Source organism: Pongo abelii, chromosome 12 (assembly GCF_028885655.2).
Source record: "Pongo abelii isolate AG06213 chromosome 12, NHGRI_mPonAbe1-v2.0_pri, whole genome shotgun sequence".
Taxonomy (NCBI): domain Eukaryota; kingdom Metazoa; phylum Chordata; class Mammalia; order Primates; family Hominidae; genus Pongo; species Pongo abelii.
The window spans coordinates 132,919,686-132,937,645 of record NC_071997.2 but is presented as its reverse complement, the minus strand read 5'-3'; the positions used below and the strand labels follow the sequence as shown (position 1 = coordinate 132,937,645).

At 40.5% G+C, this 17,960-nt stretch overlaps 1 protein-coding gene across 27 annotated transcripts in view; it reads right to left on the bottom strand.

Moving 5' to 3' along the window:
* SH3YL1 (SH3 and SYLF domain containing 1) overlaps positions 1-17,960 on the bottom strand; it is a 49,003-nt gene that overhangs the window by 28,829 nt on the left and 2,214 nt on the right. For 6 of the 27 annotated variants that reach the window (XM_054545448.1, XM_054545497.1, XM_054545476.1 and 3 more), the window contains exons 2-5: positions 16,009-16,164; positions 6,433-6,543; positions 3,178-3,291; positions 1,006-1,070 (exon numbers count right to left, since the gene is read on the bottom strand). In XM_054545448.1, the coding sequence (XP_054401423.1) occupies positions 1,006-1,070; positions 3,178-3,291; positions 6,433-6,543; position 16,009 (291 nt within the window). In that variant the 5' untranslated portion in view covers positions 16,010-16,164. 27 annotated transcript variants of the gene reach the window in all.

Here is a 17,960-nt window from a genome sequence, read left to right as displayed (position 1 = left end):
CATGATCTATTGAGAGAAAAAGGCCCTTCTACAAGGAGGGCCAGGGAACTGGGTGGAGGTGGGGAAAGGGGGAGAGGGGAGGGAGGGAAGGGAGGAGGAAGGGGAGGGAAGCCACAATCCCTGATGAAAATGTACTTTCCATCAGAGGGTGATATTTTTGAAACCTTTGATTTGGTTGCATATGGTACAAAAATGCAGTCATGATAAGCGAAACTAAAATATGTTCCTTTTATACTACAGATTTATACAGCAGTGAGTAAGAAAGATTGAATAAAAGATGAAAAAAGAGTTAGAAATACTTCCTCCTAATAAGGCTGAAGGAATTTAAAACTATGTCAACAGGGCAAATCTACAAAGGATAGCTTAGGAAGAAATGGACTGAAATTTGAGAAGAAAATGAGTTGAGTATACCAGGAGATTCAATTTCCAGTCCCTTGCAAAACGACAGACTGAAGATGAGCATCAGCCCTAAGAGGATCCCTGTGTAGGAGACCTCTGTGAGTGTGCATGTCTGCCCAACAGACGCCAGAATCCCAGGAGCAACATTATAAACTGAAATAACGTGAAGTTCTTCTTTACTTAAAGAATTTGGAGGGATTTGAATATCATATGTTACAAAACTGGATTTTGCCACAAATGATGATGCACTGCCCACGTAATTTCAATGCCCACTGAAGGAGAACAGTGGCTTTGCCATGAGCAGTCCATAAACTGCCAATGACAGCTGGCCAGGTGTTGGGATGTGCCTGTTATACAAATGTGCATGAGACAGAAGCAGATAAAATGGCGAATGAAAGAAATCCTACTCCTAATGAAAGAAAAGGAAAGAAAATCAGAACCATCAGATAGCTTTAGACAATCATCGAGAAAATAAAGGAAACAATTTTTCCTATAGGTGCCAATGGTAACAACAAGAGCACTAGGAAACCTCTCAGTTTTCACGGGTTGCATCTTAGGTGTCTTCAGAGGATATGGCAGTTGTATGGCCATGTACAAGCTACTTACCTCAATTCCTATTTCAAATCCCCCACCAAGGCCAGCTATCCCAATGGCTGAGGGTGCAGACCACTCTAATAAAAAAAAAACAAACGAACGTTATCCTAACATTAAAACACCCTCGACATGTAAATATAGGAAGGAAAAATGCTAAAATCTAAAGAGTGCTTCTATTGAAAATAATGAGACTTCGTATTTCCCCCTATTTTAAAGTGATCTTCAAAAAGAATATGTATTTTTTAAAAAGTTAAAAATATTTGAAAAGTATTAGATATTCATTATGAGTCTCATAGCCTCACAAGCCCATGTCCTCTAAACTTTCTCTACCAACATGCATAAGACCACCAACTATTGGTTCCCATCAGCCATACAGAGCACTTGGTAACTGCAACTGTCAATATTTTTATAAAACATAGCTCTAGTCTTCAGCTAGAATTTTGTCATAGATTTAAGAGATCAGAAGGATTCAAGAGAGTTCATTATCTAACGGTAACATAATAATTGTTTCCATTGTAAATTTCTGAGGGCAAAAACTGTTTTAACACCTCTCGTGCTTAAGCAGAAGAAATAGGCTACAAATTCAAGGTTACTAAAATTCTAACAAGATAAATCACATTTAGAAACTAAGTACAGTAATTCCATTTGCCATGATATGGCACATTTTAGGGTTACTATATGCTTATTTTTCTTGATATAGAAACAGTCATGTTAAACAAGTCTAGAAAAATGTATTTTCAATTTGGTGGGGGGATGGTCTGGCCAAAGCACTTTTTGAAAATGGTTGCTACCACGCATGGTAGATACTAGAACATTGCTGGAATATATCCAGAACTACCCTACCCAGGCTTAGAGAAGTTTGGCTTACAGAAATTAGTGTCTGATAATTTTTCGTTCCCTATGTTAGGAACTGTCCCTGTGTTAAGACGGCTGGTCTTGGCCGGGATCCTGGGGAACATGTTGTGTCTTATTTGGACAGTTTTTAAATTACTCTCAGCAGAGTCAGCAGCTGCAGCTCAGGAAGAAGGGAGAGAAATGTAGGTTTTGAAACCAGTAGGAAGGTTCACTGGGGCTCTGAGAGGAGCCCAGGGCTTGGTATTGACTGTCCCTACCCTTGGTCAGCAAGTCACCCCATCAATGGAGCAGTTGGGGACCTGAGACACGCAGGGACTTTCTCACAGACTCTGAGTCCCATCTGACAATGGGCTCCCTTGGAATGTGCCTCTACTTTGTTTGGTTTTACTGCTGAGAAGTCTGCTCATGGAAATTTGCATAATGCTTGAGAAAAAGAGAATTGTTTTTTTCTCATTTTCAAAGCCACACACTGAGCTATGAAAACTGATCCACATAATAAGGAAGAGGTTTTTGTTGACTGTGGGGATACCTTGGTAAGAAATGGTGAATCTGCTGACTGCTATTTCAAGGCCATATATTTCACAAATGCATATATTGTATATTTATTGTCTGTAAGTGTCCCATGCTCTCTCAAAATAAAATAAAATTATGCTAAAAAACTGCTACTAATGGAAAAACATGTTCACTGAACAGGAAATGTTTAATTGGTATAAAAAACATTTTAGTTTTGACATACCTGTGTCCATTTTAAAGATTACTATAAATGTTAGTACTTGGGATTCATGGCAAATATTTTGATTTCATTTCTAAAGAATCAAGTAGTAGATTTCATCCCAGAAAGTAAAACTCGATGATACTGCTCTTGATATGATTCTGCCTTGAGGAAAACTCTTCAAATGTCATAGTTTTTATGATCTACCAAAGAAATTCACACATGGCCCCTTATTTTCATATCAATTTCCATAAAACAAAAGAAAGTAGCTACACCATGAAGTTGAGGAATAAGAATTCATATTAAACAAAAGAAATGCACATACTGCCATGTTTCAATATTTGCTCCACGGAAGAATTACAAAACGCATGCAAAACAAAGTTATATCTACCTGTCATGTCTTGTCTAATATTTTGAGGACAGAGAGAGACAGAAAGGCTGGTTCCTGTGGCTTGTTCACTGACACCAAACTGCACGTTCAGTCGAGTAGCCCTTATTACATAAGTTTTAGTTGACATGCAGGAAACCTGTCCTACTCGCTATGCAATGTGTTCACATGAAAACAGACAGAACAAAGAATGAAGATTCTCTACTCCAGTGAACAGACGCCAACTTACTTCCATCTGGAAGGCGCGCCACTACAATCCCGCTGCCTCCTCTGGCAGTCACCAGGAACCCGGCTTTGATCACAGACAGAATTGCAAGGCCTTTAGCCTTTGCAATTACGTGAGCTGTTAACATGGAAAACAATGGGAAGGTAAGCATTTTGATCTATGTGCCTGGATAGAGGAGCAAGTGTTAAACAGTCAGTGTACACAGATGTCTCTAGGAATTCGGGGCACACAGGAGCAATGAACAAAAGTCAGTCACTCAACAGATGGGCACGAGGCCTCTCTATTCCCACGAATGTTTTTTGTGTTTGCTATTTTTGCAGTGCTAAACACAACATCATAAATATCCTCACATCCTGTAACTGACAAAATAAATTAGATATTTGAAAGAGATTTTATTGCTATCTATTAGCAGGGCAAATATTTTGGCAATTTCAATTAATTTAGGATGTAGTACACAACATAAAAGTTACATTTTCAAAGAAATTAAGATCCATATAGTATTAAGGAGAAAGTTTAAGAATTACAAAAAGGCAGCATGAATTAGAACTTTGATCTTAAAGCCACGTGGCTAAATTAACCTTGTATTAATATAAAAATTTGGATTCAAAAACAGAAAAATTAAGTAATTTTTCAATGTTAAAACATTTTTAACTTTATAAAATGATCTGCTATAGCATTTGAGTACCACATAACTATTAGTACACTGATAATATAATTCCATTTAAAAATATTGGTTTATTCACATGTCAGAGATGTTCATTACATAAAATGAGGGTTATTAGTATATGTATCCACTGAATATAGTGCCACACGATTCTGTGAATTTACGACACAATAACACCTCATTCGAACTAACGAGGGAAGCCTAACATATAACTTTAAGATAGTTTAACTTATTATTATTTTTATCAAATATTCTGCCAAGGAAGTGAAGTCAGACATGGGGCTCTAGTACACATAGCAAAAGCTTTGCAGATGAGCCAAGAGAACACTAAAATTCTCATGTAATTATGCCACCACTTCAAAGTTTAAATTAAGAACCAACTGTTGGAAATAATTCATCCAACACCATGAAGTTTGCATGCAGAACATTTGTGGAGCTGTTCTTAATAAGAAAGCTACAGAAAATAAGGTTGCATCCTGGATGGCTATCTACTAAGTGTACTTTATTTTTGTATTTTAAAAGGTTATAATTATATTGTAACAAGATTGAAAGCTGTATTATATGTTGTGCAGGTTTATTTTTACAGCCACCTGTTGGCAGAATGTCTTCCTCACATTCTGTTCTTGATGCTTCTAGAGTTGCTATTGCCCCTATTGGGAATATTAGATATTAACAAAAGCACATTTTAAAATGGACATATTCCACATGTCAATTATATTTTTACAGATTTCCACTCAAATTCAGGGACACTAAAATATTAATAATCCCTGAATAATCTGCCAATTAGCTTTTGATTTATAACATAGAATGTACCGATTATAAATTTAATTGCTAAATTAAGTTTCACTTACTTCTTAGAATTCTAACATTAGAAGAGGCCAAACACACCACTGGGAAGGTTTTAAGATCTAGATGTCTTGTTTAAATGTTTTGTAGATGCAACTGTTTATCCTATGAAATAGCATCTTTGTTTTAATGTAAACATAATGCCCCCCACCAGACTCCCAGGAGAAGTGGGCCTGGATCTCTGTTGGCTGTGGAACTTCCATCGTTGTCACACCCATGCCTTGGGGCAATCTCTTACTTAGACTAACATGCAAACAGAATTTCTTTTTCTGAACTTCACCCACTGAGAGGGGCTCCTTCAGAATACTGATACTGAAAATCTAGTTTTTCTTGTTGAGTTTTCTTTAAGCTCTAAAGCAGCGCTTCTGAAACTAGTGTGTGCGTGCACCTCACTAGGACCTTGGGAGGAATGCAGACTGATTTGTGACATCTGAGCAGATTTCTCACAAGCTCCCAGGGGATGCCAAGCTGCAGATTCAGACTATACCTGGAGCAGTAAGGCTCTATCAAGTACTGTTTCCTCAAGACAGGAGAAGTCACCGGGCCAATGCAACAACAATTAATATCATGATTAAGATTATTAAAACAACAACAAATTTTTAAAACATTATTTAAAGTTCTATTAAATAACTTTAGATATCTGGCTTAGAAAAATTAAATTTATCTCTTTAATGCAGGACCCAGAGTCATGCACTCTGATTAACTAAAAGGGAGGCTGGTCTGTAACACTGTCCAGGCTAATTGGCATGAGACAAGTATGCTATGAACACCCTTTGGAAATAACTAGAAGTGGTGATGAACAGATAGTGGTTTTCAAAGGCTCCCCTCTGGACTGATCTTATGTGTCACTGACTACTTAAGAATTACATGAGAAACATGTTTAAAACATGCATTCCTGGACACACTGCACTAAAAGTCTGATTCAGCAGGTTTGGAGTGAGGTTTAAGAACTGTGCTTTTATGGTCTAGGGGATACTGATGCACATCTGTGTTGGGAATTACTGATTAATGTCTTAAACCACTAGAGAATGTAAATGTCTTATGTGGAAGGAGGAAACACAAAATTAAAATTTATGTATGAGATTAGCTGGTGAGTTTGCGAGGTTAGCTTGCAGAGTTCTTAGCACGCGATGCAAAGGACAGGCGAGGCTGCGGAGAGCTCAAGTGGAGCAGGAACATGTGGTGTTTAGGGCGCTGGCACCTGGGATGGGAGGCAGGAGAAAAAGCCTATGCAAAAGGGAGAGACAGGGAGGGAAGAGGCCCTGCTGGTTTGCCTGGTCTGCAGCCGGCCCTGTCCAGACCCCTTCCACCTGAAGTAGCAAGGCCTCAGGAGGACTGTTTTCTCACGATGGGAGAAGTGGCAGGAATGCAACAATAATTAATATCATTATTTTATCATTATTAAGATTACTCTATCAATAACAAATTTTTAAAACAGAGCTCAGAGTCATGTGCTGTGATTAATTAAGAGGGAGGTTGGTCTGTAACATTGCCAAAGTTAATTGGCATTTGGATCTCCTTTGCATGAAACAAGTTATGCTGTGAACACCCTTTGGAAATAACCAGAAGTTGTAATGAACAGGTAGTGGTTTCCAAAGCAACCCTGGATCAGCCATGAGAAAAAAGGTGGCGGAACTACTTGTTGGCATTGATGGAGGCTTCTGCCTGAAATGGAGTGTCGAACAATGCAAAAAACAACTTAGGAAAAAAACATTTAGAGACGCACAGCAATCATCCTATTTACCTACCAGGAATGATCTTATCAGGTCCATTTCTGGAAGTTATTTCTGTGAATTCTCTTAATATTTTGGCAGCCTTTTTTGCTTCTGATTTCAAATTGGAAGGTATAGGGTTATTCACTGAAACATAAAAAAAGATATTTTAATGAAAAATTCTGCTAAATAGAAGTGAGAAATTTATTATTATTTCATTCTTCTCATATGCAATTGTCAGAGGTGTTCGAACCAGAGGGACTCCATCTTGAATAGGAGCTGGGTGAAATAAGGCTGAGACCTACTGGGTTGCATTCCCAGGAGGTTAGGCATTCCGAGTCACAGGATGAGACAGGAGGTCCGCACAAGATACAGGTCATGAAGACCTTGCTGATAAAACAGCATTCAGTAAAGGAGCTGGCCAAATCCACCAAAACCAAGACAGCAATGAACGTGACCTCTGGTCATCTTCACTGCTCATTATACAGTAATTCTAATGCGTTAGCTGCCAAAAGACACTCCCACCAGCGCCATGACAGTTTACAAATGCCATGGCAACATCAGGAAGTCACCCTATATGGTCTAAAAAGGAGAGGAACTCTCAGTTCCAGAAATTGCCCACCCCTTTTCCAGAAAACTCATGAATAATCCACTCCTTGTTTAGCACATAATTGAAAAATAATTGTAAGTATCCTTAGTCAAGCAGCCCATGCCACTACTCCGCCTATTGAGTAGCCCTTCTTTATTCCTTTACTTTCTTAATAAACTTGCTTTCACTTTATGGACTTGCCCTGAGTTCTTTCTAGCACCAGGTCCAAGAACCCTTTCTTGGGGTCTGGATCGGGACCCTTTTTGGTAACACAGTGAAGCATTAACACAGCATAGCCTATCAAAGGAAATGACTGTAAATCCTCATTGACAGTATCACCTCTATTTCTCCTAATAAATCAAATCTATGCTGAGAGTGGGAAACTCTAAACTCTCAAAATCTCAGAAATTATAAAATCCTTGGGCCCCAAAGGATGTTAAACAAAACCTGGCCAAACCTCCCTGTTATGTATCGTCTTCCTGCAATTAACAGACTTCAATACTAATTTAAAATAAGAATTTAAAATTTAAAAATATATTTTGTAACTACCTATAATATATAGTATAAAATTTAATATATTTTGTTGTTCTTGTCAAAAATGTTGGAACTGGCTGCCTGTAGACTTTCCGATGAGTAAAACTCTAGGAGACCTGGGAATTGAGTCTACGAGTAACGCCAGCCTGCATTTCTATGGCACTTTACATTTACAGTGTCGCGTGGACATTTGTACACTCATCAGAGGGCTTGTCATAACAAAGCTCACAGAATTCTTCCAGCTCTTTTCACTGGACGAAGGATCAGCAGAGTGAAGAAGCTGAATAGCTTCAGTGTAGGACCACGAGTGCCCTGAGGCTGAGAAGTTCTTGTCTCACTGTCTACAATTAAGAGGCACATGCGTAACTGACTGCAGGACGCCAGGATCTGGAAGGTTGAAGGCATTCATTTCCACTTTTCGCCTCGGTAATTTACAGAACGTAGATGAAGTACACTAATGGAAGCTTGCTTTTGTAAAAGGAAAATAAATCTCAGGACCCCAAAATCACTGAGCCAAGGGAAAAGTCAAGCTGGGAACTCTGTCAGGCAAACCTGCCTCCCATTTTATTCCTAAAAAGATAGCTACAAAGGTAAGAAGCTACACACCTTCCTCACAATTTGTCCACAAGGAAATTCCCTGTGGACAACAGATGGAACTCAGACTCATCCCTCTGCTCACGTGAGACAAATGCATATCTGATTGTTTCCTTTGCCCTGTTGTTTCACTAAGCCAGACTACAGCCTAAGTGACTATTCCTGTAAATCACAAAGGCTAATCAGAAACTCAAAAGAATGCAACTGTTTGTCTTTTATCTATTTATGATCAGGAAGCCCCCTACCCACTTCAAGTTGTCCCGCCTTTCTGGATCGAATCAATCTTACATATATTGATTGATGTCTCATGTCTCCCTAAAATTTATAAAACCAAACTATACTCAAATCGCCTTGAGCACATGTCATCAGGACCTCCTGAGGCTGTGTCATGGGCTGTCCTTAACCTTGACAAAATAAACTTTTAAAATTGATTAAGACCTGTGTCAGAGCTCATGTATAAACTCACGGTTTATTCTTTCGACAGATCAAATGCTGAAAGAGCACAAGAGAAAAAATCCCTTTCTTTTATTTAGCAAAATATAAATATCTCCAATAAAATGTGATATATTTTGGTGCCTGGAATGTTTGAAAGATGTAATTTATCTTAAAAGTGAAAACTGGCTGGGTACTCCCAGCACTTTGGGAGGCCAAGGGAGGAGGATCACTTGAGGCCAGGAGTTCGAGACCAGCCTGGGCAACATAGTGAGACACCCATCTCTACCAATAAAATGATTTAAAAAATTAGCCAGTCATGGTCTTTGCTGAAGTTCTTGCTACCCAGGAGGCTGAGGCGGGAAGATTACTTGAACTCAGGAGATCAAGGCTGCAGTGAGCTATGACTAGGCTACTGCACTCCAGCCTGGGCAACAGGGCAAAGCCCTGCCTCAAAATAAAATAAAATTTTAAAAAGTGAAAACTGATTTAGGGTTATTTTGGAGTTCTATTTTAATTTCTTTAAAAGATGTCAGTATCAGTTCTTTGTGGCTCAACACACGAGTATTAACAAGACCCAAACCAGGAAAAAAAATCCATCCCAAAAATCATCACTGGTATTAAGTCAGATAGAGGAAGGTATTTCCACAGATACTTTATGCAAAATTAAGTTTGCATGATGCATGTGTGTAGCTCTTTACTCCTTTTAAAAACAAGTGGCATCACAGCATTAGTGTATTTTGGCATGTTTTATTTTTTAGTCAATGTTATCTCAGAATAGTTAAAATACTGCCTGTCAGTGTAGGCTTTTCAAATCAACTTCATGAGATACAATTTACAAAATGAAATCTACCTGCTACAGGTATAGCTCAGTGTGCATGGACAGAGGTAGAGACCACTCCTGACCACACCATCCATGCCCTCTGTAGTGGTCACTCCTATACCCAGCCCCTGCCTCAGGTTAGCGCCAATCTGATTTCTGTCACTAAGTATAAATTTTGTCTGTGCCAGAACTTCATATAGTCATCAGTGTGTGTTTTCTGTCTAGCTTATTTTACTCACCATGAAATTACTGAGACTTACTCACATTGCTGCATAGATCAGAAGCTCTTCCTTTTTGACTGCCAACTGGTATTCTAATGTGTGGACATAGAACAATTTGTCCTTCCAGTCACTGTTGATAGACAATTGGGTTGTTTCCAGCTTTTGGCTATTACAAATAAAACTGCTATAAATATTCCCTTGTAAGCCTTTTGTAAAAAAATGTTTTATGGCCGGGCACGGTGGCTCACACCTGTAATCCTAGTACTTTGGGAGGCCGAGGCGGGGGGATCACCTGAGGTCAGGAGTTCAAGACCAGCCTGGCTAACATGGTGAAACCCCATTTCTACTAAAAATACAAAAAATTAGCCGGACGTGATGATGTGTACCTGTAATCCCAGCTACTCAGGAGCCTGAGGCAGGAGAATCACTTGAACCCGGAAGGTGGAGGTTGCAGTGAGCCAAGATGGCGCCACTGCATTCCAGCTTGGGCAGCAAGAACGAAACTCCATCTCAAAGAAAAGAAAAAGAAAAAATGTTTTATTTCTCTTGGGTAATTACCTAGGATAGGAATTGCCAGTTCATGTGGTAAATGTGTATTTAACAATGTAAGGAGCCACCTAAGAGTTCTCTAAAGTGATTACACATTTTAGGCTTCCACCAGAAACTGTTATAAGAGTTCTGGTTATTCCATATCCTCACCAACACTTGCAATGTCCAGTTTTCAAAATTTTAGTTATTTTAGTGGGTACATAGTGGCCTTTCATTGTGGATTTAATTTTCGTTTCTCAGATGACTAAAGAAGTTGAACACTTTTTCCTATTTCTGTATCTTGTAAAGTGTCTGTTTAAATCTTTTGTCCACGTCCTTTAACCACTTTTTAAAGGAGTTGTTTTTTTGCTTGTTAAATTTCTTATAAATTCTGAATATTAGGCCTTTGTTGGATGTATAGCTTACAAATATTTTCTTCTATTCTGCAGTTGTTTTCTCTGTTGATAGTTTCTTTTGCTGTTCAGAAGCTCTTTAGTTTAGGTAGGTCCCATTTGTCAATTTTTGTTTTTGTTGTAATTGCTTTTGGCATCTTTATCATAAAATCTTTGCCAGGGATTATGTCCACAATGGAATTTCCTAGGTTATCTTCCAGAGTTTTTACAGCTTTAGGTTTTACATTGTTAAAACAGGCTAAATGTGACCTGAGAAGAACTCCATACTTCCATATTTGAGTCCTTGTAGATGAACTGCCACCTAACTTAAGATGTAGACAAGATTGAGAACTTAACTTAGGAGTATGCATCTGTAACAATAGCTCAGTCTTGGCCAATCCCAGCAGCCATACTTCAACCACTCATACACTGCTGAGTGTTCAAATAAGGAAAATGATGAGCTGTAACCAATCCAGTTGTTTCTGTACTTCATTTCTGATTTCTGTACGTCACTTCCCTTTTTCTAAGTCTATAAATCTGTTCTGACCATGAGGCATCCCTGGAGTCTCTCTGAATCTGCTGTGATTCTGGGGGCTGCCCGACTTGCAAATCATTCATTGCTCAATTAAACTCCTTAAAATTTAATTTGTCTTAAGTTTTTAACAACATTCAAGTCTTTAATCCATCTTGAATTGATTTTTTGCATATGGTATAAGGAAGGGGTCCTGTTTCAGTCTTCTGTGTATGGCTGGCCAGGTATTCCAGCACCATTTATTGAATACGGAGTCCTTTCCCCATTGCTTATTTTTGTTGACTTTGTCAAATATCAGATGATTGTAGGTGTGTAGCATGAATTCTGGGCTCTCGATTCTGTTCATTGTTCTATGTGTCTGTTTTTGTACCATTACCATGCTGTTTTCATTACTGTAGCTTTGTACTATAGTTTGAAGTCAGCTAGCATGATGCCTCCAGCTGTTCTTTTTGCTTAGGGTTGCCTTGGCTATCTGGGCTCTTTCCTGGTTCCATATGAATTTTAAAATAGTTTTGTTTTCTAATTCTGTGAAGAATGGTATTGGTAGTATAATAGGAATAGTATTGAATCTATAAATTGCTCTAGGCAGTATGGCAATTTTAATAATATTGATTCTTCCTATCCTTGAGCAAGGAATGTTTTTCCATGTTTGTGCCATCTCTGATTTCTTTCAGCAGTGCTTTGTAATTCTTGTTGCAGAGATCTTTCACCTCCTTGGTTAGCTGTATTCTTAGGTATTTTATTCTTTTTGTGTAAAATAGGTGTTTTAAATTGTATAATCTGCCATTTCTAGATCTGTTTTTGACTGATTCTTCTTCTAGCTATGGGTTATGTTTTCCTGTTTTTACTCCTTTCTAGCAAAACAGCATTGTAGATATTACCATGTTGAGTGCCTAGATTTCATTGCTTCCCTTAAAAGTGCTGACACTTGTGTTAGCAGGCAGTGAGTTACTTGTAGATCAGCTTGATCATTTGTTGCCTTGTTGTTGTGTTCTGTTTGTGTGCCTAGAGTAGCCTTTAGAACTATTTTACCCATCAAGGTGTGTCCCTTCTGGGCTCTCTCCTGGGTGTCCTGGTTGTTTAATAAGCTGTCTCCATTGTGGCTGTTTGGAATGGCTGTCCCCAGCCTGATGCACTGTGAATAGTTCACCTCAAAGCTTCATGGCAGTTGTTCTTGCCCTGCTTTGCAAATTTCACCCTACACAGCTAGCACTTAATATTCAGCAGAAAGCTCAGGGGGATCCCTTTGCAGATTTCTGGAGCTCTTTCTCTCAGCTGTCCCTCATTGCTAGTAACACGCCCTGCAAATTCCAGTTACCTCAGCCTCTTCAGACTCAATTTCTGCCTCTTCTTTCCAGCAGGAGCCTGGGCTCTGGGTGCCTCCTCCTTGTCCTGCAGTTTAGGAAGTGCTCCAGGCAGAAAACGGTCACTAATGGAGCTCACCTCCCGTTCCCCTTATCCTGTGGATCTCAGACATGTCCAACATGTGCAAACAGTGCTCTACACACAGCTGTCCAGTTTCCTAGCTGTTTACCATGAGTGTGAGTAACAGGAGCCATTTCGCTGCCATGGCCAGTAGCTCTCAGTGCATTTTCCATTTGTTCTTTTATGATGAGCAATGCTGACTACATTTCTATCAAAGGTTTCTCATGCACCTTGTTATTTACAGGGGGTTTCTGTTTCTTATTAATTTATACATTAAAAAATTAATATTTTTTGGAATATGAGTTAAAAACATTGACTCTCTGTTACTTGTCTTTTGAATTTGCTTTTTTTCTGTTTTTTCTTAATGAAATGAAATCTGCCTTCTATCATACAGGGGTCTTTTAACAAAACACAGTAATTTTGAAGTTCAAATGGGAAAATACATAAGCAAGAAGAGCTAGGAAAAAATACGTAACAGGAGAACAATGAGAGCCCAGCCTTGACAGAACCTGTGACACATTACAAAGCTTCAACAATTAATACATAATAGCAGATGCAAACATAGGAGAAAAATCAATTTACAAAGAAGAAAATTCAGAAATTAACCCAAATATATTTACAAATTTAGTATATAATAAAAATGACACCTCAATTCTATGTTGAAATGATGTATTGCATACTAGATAATGTTCATTTGGGGAGAAAAACAAAAATTCATTCACAGCTTTGTGTTACAGAAAGATAAACTCCAAATTCATTGAAGATTTAGAATGTCAAATATCAAATTATAAAAGAACCAGGAATTATAGAATTTTTTTTCAGTTTCATAGTGGAAAAGACCCAAGTACGGCAACAAAATTTCTATATTTCTATATTTTTACATGATCAGCAATTATTTGTACAACGTACAAGTACATTGTAAAATACAGGAAAAAGTACAGATATGAAAATATGAAGGATAAAAAGCATCTATAACATTAATACTCATCAATACTACTGTCTGCATTTTGATGTATGCTTCAGTTGATTCCTATTGCTAAACATGTAGACTGATTCCACTTTTAGCTTTTATAGCCATTACTGTCAGGTGGTAATTATCTTGGGAGAGATGCTCTAGATGCTCAATACATTTTAATTACATTTATACATATATCTAGATGCTGGATACATTTGAATTAGTTCACTGGAGTGGAAACTTGTTCTTTCTGCTGCTGAATATTTCATCTACTTTATTTCAGAGGCAGCACAACTTGTCTGCTTACATTGATGCTGCAGCCATAGTATCTGGAGTGGATTGGGTGACCCAAGGCTGCTGTATCAGGACAACATTCCTTTTTGTGCCACAGCAGGGCTTGATAACCAAAGCTGGTCCAATACCAGCATCTGATGGGTGACCTGTATAGGAGCTGCCAGAAGAACTTTTTCCAAGGCACTTCTGTTTCCACTTGCTGTGGGATTTTTGTCTCCACAAGGGGAGAGTCTGAGAGCAAAGCCTTCGTAGGGGAACCTGGCAGGAGGTGGAGAGAGCACCTGGGCTCTGCAGAGCCAGACTGAAGTCACAAGCAGCTCTGGACTTCTTTGTCAAATGGACCAGCAACATCTTTTTCTGTTAAAGCAATTTAGACTAGATTTTCTGATACATGCAACTGAAGCACTGTAAATAATACATGAATCTTATCCCCTCAGAAGACTTTCTACTTTGAACTCTCTCAACCAAGCAGTATTAGAGCAGTCAAATAAGCAAATTCCTCAGTTGAGAGTTAATCTTGCAAACATCCTGCTGTAGGGAAAGGTCATGGCCTGATCTGTAAACACGGGAAGAGAGACATTGGACTTGGGAATCAGATGCAGCCTCGCATGGCTGCAGACTGCAAAACTCATCCTAGACACAGCCTATGTCACTGTGATCCAGCTGTTGACAAGGCTGGTCACAGTGAGGACATCTTCAGTGTGTCAGCTGAACTACAGAAAATGTTACAGATTCTAATCCACTTCTGATAAAATCATGCCTGGTCATAGTTACATGCAGTGAATTTCTCTGTCAGAACAAAAAGAATATGCAAATAAAAATTTAGACATAAGCCTCAAATCCCATCCTCAGCATCAAATGATGGCTCACCCATTTTTCCTCTGCTGTACCATAAGGCATACAGAGCATGACCTGATCAGAGTGCTGATGTCCCATTCTATCATACTGATGAAGACACAGGTCATTACTAATGAAGCCTCTTAAACCTCACATCATGGTTAGCATCTGCACTCTCATAAACGTCTTAAGTCCCTTGAATCAGGAAAAATCTCTATAAATATTTAAGTTTTTTCCAAAAAAAAGAGTGGCTGCCAAACCTCAAGCTAAGAAACTTTCAGATAAAGTTTTCTTTAAAACAAAAGTTAAAATGTTTGAAATTTTCATAGTAACACATTTTTTTTTAAAATTAGAAGGGCTTATAAAACACGGGAAAGACAATTTTTACTTTGGAAACCTCAAAAGCGTAAATCAGCTTAAGATCTGGAAATAATTTTAGGTATTGATCATAGGTCTATAAACTCAATGCTAGAGTCACTGGGGGCAAACAGGGACATGAGAATCCTACTCGGAGTAAATTGCCACCTGAGGTGAGAAAGCTGACTATGGTTTCCAATCTAGTCGTACACGGAGGGTCAGGAATGAAAGCAAGAAGACCCAAGGGCCCCTCTCCAACACTTTCCTTACCAGAGTTCAGATTCCCAAACTTTTGCTTCCTTTATATTATTTTCTTCAATGGACTCTAATTATGAAAGGAATACTTACAGGAAAGCAAGCTTAGTAAATTTGGTTTTCCAAGTTCTTACTGATTACATATTAATCAAATTATTAAACCTTATACTTTATGTGAAATGGAGGTTAACTCACTAAACTGATAAAATTCCATCGAAGATCAAAGGAACTGGAATGCTGCTAAAGATATATTTAGAATAAACTAAAGAAATCTTAGCCAAAAGAAAGTGTATGTATCTAATCTTTAGAGAGGCTTTCAAATGTTGCTTTAAGCTACTTTTATTAACAAAACTGTATTTTGAACCCCACTGCTTGACAACTACGGCCTTTGTTTCTTAAGTCAGTTCTTGCCTTTCTGTGGCCTTGGTTTAACTACTTCCTTTGTTTTAAGGAGACAAAGCTTGTCAGTTCTCAAAATAAAAACCTGTCTCTCTGGTCAGATCATTAACTTCCCTAGTCAAACTTTCAGACTACCATTTGAACATCAAGTGCTAGCCTGAGCTTGTTTCCAGTCCCCCAACCCCAGGCTGTGGCTGGGGAAGGAAGAGGACAGAGAAAGGTTTCTCTGCTCCCTCGGGAGACAGGAAAGCCCTTTATTTATTCCTGTCCTCCCTCTTCTTCAGCTGAAGAGTGTGATCTTGGTACAGAGCAGGTCCACACATGCCACACTGGTCTGATCTTTTAGAGTAAAAAACGGGATCTTCCCAGAGAAAATTTTTTTAAAAATTTCATGTGCTTAGGTCTCAAAGAGCAGAGAATTTTGTCTTATCATGACGCCACTCACTGGCAAATAAGCTGGCGTGCACAGGGACTTGTGAGGCTCTCAGCAGAGTCAGGGCAGCAGTTATTTCCCTTTGACTGCATCAACTTCCTATGTTTGTGTTGACATGCCAGATCCTTATTTCTGCGGAATGAGAAATCTCTTGAGAATAAAGTTTTCCTAAACAGAACAAAAGTATCAAATCACTTTTGATGAGCAAACATTATTTTAAACTTTTTTTTAACTTACAAAAGATGAGGGGTAACATTTACTAGTTTTACAGAAATTTTCTTTAAATAGAACATTAGTGAACCAAATAACCAATTCTCCTCAAACATGATAGACAGGATGGAGGCTATCACTTTGATCATTTTAACCTCCAACATAGTAATTTATAAACATCAGTCGCTACACAAGTATTTTAATAACAGGCCAGCCCACGGGAATAAACAGCACCTTAGCCTCGAGACCTGTTCTCTCAACTGTGTGTACAGATTTTCTACGTCGTTATGAATTCAGATATTCCCTACATCTCAATAAAAACACCTAGGAGAACAAGAAATCAGGACATGCATCTCCCGTAAGCAGAAGAGAAACCGAGCAACCTGCTCTCTTGTGGGGGCAGCTTCGTGTCACTTTCCAACTCAGCCTCCACGGGGGCACGGGCATATTGGTTCAAATGAAGTGAAAAGGACACATCTCTGTCCACAGTGTAAATCCCATTTCCTTACGGTGGTCAACCGATTGAGACCAGTTTCACATTTCCTTAAAGAAGGAAAAACTCAGCAGCCAGCGCCGAGGCCCAGCGATCAGAGAGGACCCGTACTCGTGCTCGCCGCGACCCTGCGCTCGCCCTGCAACCCCGCGACCTCGGCGCCAGGTGTTGGGGGGACTGGCCCTTCCCTTCCGGGTGTGAGGGGCTGGCCCTTCTCTTCCAGGTTGGGGGGCTGGCAAACTCGAACCTCGCCGGCGCCCTAGCCAAGGCCTCCTCCCCGCGCCTGCCGCGGGTTCCCCGCGCATCCGACCCAAACTTCAGAGACGCTTCTGTGGAACGGAAGGATGGTCGCTGACACCTGGCCGTTCAAATATCAGGAAGTTAAAAATAACACGACCATCGTCAACATTCCAAACTTCGGAATAGCTTTTCTAAAAATGGAAAAGACGGTGGCTAAACTTCAATCAAAATCGCTGTAGTCAAGAAAGTCCTGGGAGCTGCTCTATCTTAACTTTGGGCGGTTTGCGGTTAACAGACGCGCGACCTAGAAACCCCAGAGGCATCGCAGGTTTTCCCGTCCTCCTCCTCCCACCACCGCCCAGCTCTTGAGAGGGGAGAGTGCGGCCGGAGAGGTGGGCCCCCGGGTACTCACTGCTGCCCGCCCGGCCGCGGCGCCCCGTCCCGAGGCTGCCCAGGAAGAGGAAGGCGCGCTGCCCCGCCCCGCGGACAGGGGCCCCAGCGAGGGCGTACCTGCGGCAGGTGACGGAGGAGGAGGCGCAGGACACCTGCCGTGTACGTTTCGCCTGACAAAAACCACGCGCCCGCCGGGCCGCGCTCGGGCCTTCGCCCCCAGGGACTTCGGAACCGCCCCGTCCTTAAGATCGAAAAGCCCAGGGCCCCGCGGCGGCTCCAAGCACGGTGTTGGGGGTGGGGTCTCACGGGGCGCCCAGGCCCAAGGCCGCCCTGGTCCGGCGTGGACCCTGCGGGGCTCAAAGCAGGTTCCCCCGCCTGACCCGCCCAGCCCCTCTATGCGAACTCGGACGACACGCACCACAGCCCGCCACGTGCGCGAGACTCGCGCTGTGCCCCAACCCAGGTAGGCCGCCCGCGGAGCCGCGAGGCCTGAGCCCGCCCTGCAGGTGACCCGCGGCCCCGCCCCCTCCAGGTGACCCTCCCCGCCTCCCACCACACACACACACACACACACACACACACACACACACACACACACACACACACACACACACACACACACACACAC